Source organism: Carassius carassius, chromosome 34 (genome assembly GCF_963082965.1).
Source record: "Carassius carassius chromosome 34, fCarCar2.1, whole genome shotgun sequence".
Lineage (NCBI taxonomy): Eukaryota > Metazoa > Chordata > Actinopteri > Cypriniformes > Cyprinidae > Carassius > Carassius carassius.
The window spans coordinates 29,603,269-29,609,857 of NC_081788.1; the positions used below are offsets into that span (position 1 = coordinate 29,603,269).

The 6,589-nt window shown below is 34.0% G+C and overlaps 1 protein-coding gene across 1 annotated transcript in view; it reads left to right on the forward strand.

The window, feature by feature from the left end:
- Positions 1–1,200: 1,200 nt before the first annotated feature.
- The window catches only part of LOC132115008 (F-box/LRR-repeat protein 17-like), a 133,574-nt gene continuing 128,185 nt past the window's right edge, over positions 1,201–6,589 (forward strand). Inside the window, exon 1 of the mRNA XM_059523435.1 lies at positions 1,201–1,328. Within this exon, the coding sequence (XP_059379418.1) occupies positions 1,284–1,328 (45 nt within the window). The 5' untranslated portion in view covers positions 1,201–1,283. The remainder of the gene's footprint in view (positions 1,329–6,589) is intronic.

Below are 6,589 nucleotides of genomic sequence, written 5' to 3' on the forward strand. Positions count from 1 at the left end.
TTCATGAGAGCAAGTTTTGTATTTCATTTGGAAACCAAGGTCCTAGAGTCTGGAGGAAGGATGGAGAAGCTCATAGCCCAAGTTTCTTGAAGTCCAGTGTTACGTTTCCACAGTCTGTGATGATGTGGGGTGCAATGTCATCTGCTGGTTTGGTTGGGTTTGTGTTTTTTCAAAAGCAATATGCTGATTTCATTTTCCAGCAGGATTTGGCACCTGCCCACACTGCACCAAAAGCACCAAAAGTTGGTTAAATGACCATGATGTTGTTGTGATTGACTGGCCAGCAAACTCACCAGACCTGAACCCAAGAGAGAATCTATGGGCTATTGTCAAGAGGAAGATGAGAAACAAGAGACCAAACAATGCAGATGAGCTGTAGGCCACAGTCAAAGAAACCTGTGCTTCCAGACCACCTCAGTGCCACAGACTGATCACCTCCATGCCACGCCGAACTGAGGCAGTAATTAAAGCAATAGGAGACCCTACCAAGTATTGAGTACATGTACAGTAAATTAACATACCTTCCAGAAGGACAACAATTCACTAAAAATGTTTTTTTTCTATTGGTTTTATGAAGTATTTTAATTTGTTGAGATAGTGAGTCGGTGGGTTTTTGTTAAATGTGAGCCAAAATCATCACAATTCAAAGAACCAAAGACTTAAACTACTTCAGTCTGTGTATATTGAATTTATTTAATACATGAGTTTCATAATTTGAGTTGAATTACAGAAATAAATGAACTTTTCCACAACATTTTAATTTATTGATGTAGCACATCACAAAGTCTTAAGTCTATTATATTGACTATTACATTTTGTAATTCATGTTCATTCTGATTGTTCACAGTGCATGTTATTTTGTCTTCTTTCATAGAAAAAATAATATCCGACTCTCCTCTGAAATTATTTTTCATTTTTGTTGATGTAATTAAGGCTGCATATCATAGAAAAAATAATGCTAAATATTGATATCATAATGAATTTCTCACGTTTTAATCAAACTTCAATGAATCAAATGATATTAAATGTGTTTGTGAGTGTTTCTGCCATGCATATGTTATATTTGTATGCATATATTGCATTAGCAGCGCAAAAGGCTGTGGGTTTGATTCCCAGGGAACACATGCTAGAGGAAAAATGTTAGCCTGAACACATGTATGCATAATGAATGCAACATTTAGACGATGTTTTGATGTGTTTTATTCCTGTGTGTTTGTCAGGTGACAGATAAATCTGTGCAGGCGTTTGCGGAGAACTGTCCGGAACTGCAGTTTGTGGGCTTCATGGGCTGCTCTGTGACGTCTCAGGGTGTCATACACCTCACCCGGGTAAGAGATGTACGAGTGAGACGTTGTGTGTGAAGCCACTCACCTGCTAATGATTCAAACGTGTCCCTCCGACTTCACAAAGACAAGTTATTTTTATTTTGCCTTCACTTTTAAATCTCATTAATGTGTAATGAGGTGAATCGTGAAGTGTTGAAGATCCAACACACCCTGCTGTTTGCACATTAGCATGCTAATGAGAGAAAGTTATCTTCAGCTCACCGGCGCAGAAGAAGAGCTGCTGTAATTGCATGCATGGAAATTATTAGGTAATGATATTCTTGCTTGTTGAGTTTTTTTTTTTTTTTTTGCCCCATTTTTCCTCATCAGCATCTTCTGGAGACAAACATCAGGAATCTAAAATGCAGTTATATTATAGCTAACATTTGATCTGAACTTGATATAATTATAATTTAATATATATTATTAAATTAACTATATTTTAACTTGAAGTAATTTCAGTAATCTGGTAAAATATTATTATTAAAATACATTGAATGTATGTTTTCATTATTAATTTATTTTAAGCTTTAGTAATTATATTATGTGCTTTTGTATAAGTTTTTTGTATTTCTATTTAGCTTTATTTTTTTATTTTTTGTTTTATTAATTTTAGTACTTCAGCCTAAAGTTAATGCTGTTTCTCAAGTGTTTAAGTTTTTCGAGTTTGTTTATTAATTGCAATACTACTACAGTTTTTATTAATATTTGAAAAAAAATATTTTTATTGCATATAGAATATTTTTATTATTTATTTTATATATTTCAAATATCAAACATTTATATTTTATCTTATTTAAATTAATTATATATTATTTTATATATATATATTTTTTAATTTTAGTTCACAGTAAAGTTCATCCAGGTATTACATGCATACAAAGCTAGTGTAAATTAGAGTAAGTATGCATGAACCATTACAGAATATGAATCATTTGAAAGATTCAGTTCAAAGGAATCATTTGTTTTTGCACTGCATCTGAAGCGAAATCTCTGTCTAAACTTTCTTCAGGCCTGTGATGGCTGACTCTCATTTTGCAGCAGCAGGAGTTGCTAAAGATATCATTACATTATACAATTCAGCTGGTGGCATCAGCAGGCACAATAGTTATTTAAATGAAGTCCCAGCTCCGTCTCTCCTTGGACACACATTTCCACTTCAGAGCTGCGAGCTGAAATTAGTGGCTTCTCCACCAGAGGGACGGTTTTTATTCAGATCATCAAAGCTTCGGGCCGTTCTCAGGTGTGGAATATATTTATAAAGCCCGAAGAGAAATAAATCAATCTGAGCTCAGAGGAGGAGAGAGAAGCGTGCAGAATGTGAGATGATGACTCTCTCAAACGGAGGAAACTTGGTGACCTGATTGCTTTAGTTTCACTTTCTAATTCTGATGGCTTTATATGATGACACTGTTTCGGTGTTTTATGTCGTTTAGTTCACTCATCATGTCTGGATCAGAGTTAGTTTAGGATCATCGAGATACTGTTGTAGTTATTTAGTTGTTTAAAAAAAAAAAGTGATCATTTTAATTTTATTCATGGATTTTAAAGTGCTTTCACTTTATTTAAATTTTTTAATTAGTGCTGTCAAGCGATTAATCGCGATTTTTGATGTAACAAAAACACGTTTTTGTTTGCATAATATCTTTATATTTATTATGCATATGTAAATGCACATACACACACACGCACGCATGTATATATTTAAGAAATTGTACATTTATATATTACGTATATTTATTTATAATTTAAATTATATGAATATAAATATAGACATTTAAATATGTGTAAATTCTTTAAAAATAACTGTTTTAACTTTTAGTTAGTTTTAGTGATTTTGTTGTTTTTGTCATTTTTATTAGTTTTACTTATATTATTATTTTTTTTATTACTATACTGTTATAGTTTTTGATTATTTTAAATACATTACATTATAAAATACACATATTATAACATTTTATGTATTATATTTATTATAAATAAACAATGTGCTCTTGTATATATAATGGACAGTTTTAATAATAATAATAATTTTCGTTTATTTAGTTATTTTTGTATTTCTAGAGAAATGTTGACTTGGCAACTAGCTGAAATAAAACAAAATAAAATAAAAATGTTTTATTTTTCTTGCTAATAAATCTAAAAAATAAAATGTAATAATACTACAACCCGAATTCCGGAAAAGTTGGGACGTTTTTTAAATTTTAATAAAATGAAAACTAAAGGAATTTCAAATCACATGAGCCAATATTGTATTCACAATAGAACATAGATAACGTAGCAAATGTTTAAACTGAGAAATTTTACACTTTTATCCACTTAATTAGCTCATTTAAAATTTAATGCCTGCTACAGGTCTCAAAAAAGTTGGCACGGGGGCAACAAATGGCTAAAAAAGCAAGCAGTTTTGAAAAGATTCAGCTGGGAGAACATCTAGTGATTAATTAAGTTAATTGATATCAGGTCTGTAACATGATTAGCTATAAAAGCTTTGTCTTAGAGAAGCAGAGTCTCTCAGAAGTAAAGATGGGCAGAGGCTCTCCAATCTGTGAAAGACTGCGTAAAAAAATTGTGGAAAACTTTAAAAACAATGTTCCTCAACGTCAAATTGCAAAGGCTTTGCAAATCTCATCATCTACAGTGCATAACATCATCAAAAGATTCAGAGAAACTGGAGAAATCTCTGTGCGTAAGGGACAAGGCCGGAGACCTTTATTGGATGCCCGTGGTCTTCGGGCTCTCAGACGACACTGCATCACTCATCGGCATGATTGTGTCAATGACATTACTAAATGGGCCCAGGAATACTTTCAGAAACCACTGTCGGTAAACACAATCCGCCGTGCCATCAGCAGATGCCAACTAAAGCTCTATCATGCAAAAAGGAAGCCATATGTGAACATGGTCCAGAAGCGCCGTCGTGTCCTGTGGGCCAAGGCTCATTTAAAATGGACTATTTCAAAGTGGAATAGTGTTTTATGGTCAGACGAGTCCAAATTTGACATTCTTGTTGGAAATCACGGACGCCGTGTCCTCCGGGCTAAAGAGGAGGGAGACCTTCCAGCATGTTATCAGCGTTCAGTTCAAAAGCCAGCATCTCTGATGGTATGGGGGTGCATAAGTGCATACGGTATGGGCAGCTTGCATGTTTTGGAAGGCTCTGTGAATGCTGAAAGGTATATAAAGGTTTTAAAGCAACATATGCTTCCCTCCAAACAACGTCTATTTCAGGGAAGGCCTTGTTTATTTCAGCAGGACAATGCAAAACCACATACTGCAGCTATAACAACAGCATGGCTTCGTCGTAGAAGAGTCCGGGTGCTAACCTGGCCTGCCTGCAGTCCAGATCTTTCACCTATAGAGAACATTTGGCGCATCATTAAACGAAAAATACGTCAAAGACGACCACGAACTCTTCAGCAGCTGGAAATCTATATAAGGCAAGAATGGGACCAAATTCCAACAGCAAAACTCCAGCAACTCATAGCCTCAATGCCCAGACGTCTTCAAACTGTTTTGAAAAGAAAAGGAGATGCTACACCATGGTAAACATGCCCCGTCCCAACTATTTTGAGACCTGTAGCAGAAATCAAAATTGAAATGAGCTCATTTTGTGCATAAAATTGTAAACTTTCTCAGTTTAAACATTTGCTATGTTATCTATGTTCTATTGTGAATAAAATATTGGCTCATGTGATTTGAAAGTCTTTTAGTTTTCATTTTATTAAAATTTAAAAAACGTAACAACTTTTCCAGAATTCGGGTTGTACACAGACAATATAAAGAGGAAATGTATTATCGTTTTATTCAAGTAAAATGAATAAATATAACAAAAAAAACTAAAATAAATAATAAAAAACAAATTACTAAAATGTAACTAAAATTAAAGTTACAAAATATATAAAAATGAAACATTTTATTTATGGTAAATTTGTGTAAAAAATATAAAGAAAAACTTTAATATACAAGTCTTATAAATAAAATTGTATAACTTTATAGACGATATAAAGATTAAATATATTGTATATGTTGTGAATTCATATAAAATATTAACAAAAACTATAACAATGTAGTAGTGAAAAAAATATGTAGACACAAAAAAGTAAAACTAATAAAAATGACAAAAACAAACAACAAAATTAATACAACTAAAATAAAAATAAAAATATATTTTAAATATTGTTAATTAATAAAAAAAAAAGGAACAAAACCTTTAGTAGTGTATCAGTGCTAAAATAACCCTGGAGGAGACTCTGTGATAAAACTTTGATGAAATCATTTGTTTTCCATCAATGATGTATTGTGATGCACGTCTCCACGATCTGGTGGATAGTAATAGCTGCACTGATGTGATGTCAGAGCTCAGGCTCGCTGCAATGCATTATGGGTCGGATCGAGTCTGTAGGTGTTTCTCAATGTCAAGGAAGGACATCTGTCATCGACATCCATCGAAGGACTGTTCCAATGTCGAGGATCCTCGGAATTTCAACCAAGGACTGAGTCTTTCGTTCGAAAAATATCCCATACACAGGAAAGGATGCATATGTGTATCCTTCGCGCTCTTCGCGCTCTCAAATCACCCACAATGCTATGCACGCAGCTTTGCTATCTTGTTAAAAAATTAAAAAATGTCGAACGTTAGCAGAGTCTGAGCGTTAACGGTTTTTATTTACGTTACCAAACATTTGTAGTAAATATAAGTAAAGTTTAACGTTTAAATGCCAGTACAAATTACTACCATATTGATATTGTAAATTATACAAATACAAATGGTTAACTGAACCAGACCTGTCATTTAACAATTGTTAGCTTGGTTGCGCCATCTGCATTTCATTTATAAATAACTAGTTAAGTTGTCCAAAGTAATTTAACGATACCATTCACAGCGTTATTCAAACGGACCTTTTCACTGACGTAATGACGCAATTACGTGCACTTGCTAGCCTGTTCCATTTGCGTGTTCTCCGAATGCTAAAGAGGAGTCTCGCCTAGCCTCTGAAGGAAGTGACTTGGAAGGACCAGTCCTGCCAAGGAAGTATCCTTGACATTGAGCAACGCCTTGTTTGTCTCCTCCTCCTTCTGGAACCCTTTACGATATGAAGCGGCACTCCGGAGGTCAAAGGTCACCCTGGAGCACCCGACTACAGGAGATTTCCTCAGTGTTCCCGCTCGATGATAAATGATGTTATAACTGCAGCCGGATCAGGTCTGGAATAATAAAAAAGACTTTAATGAGATTTCTATTATTTACACCACTGCTGTTA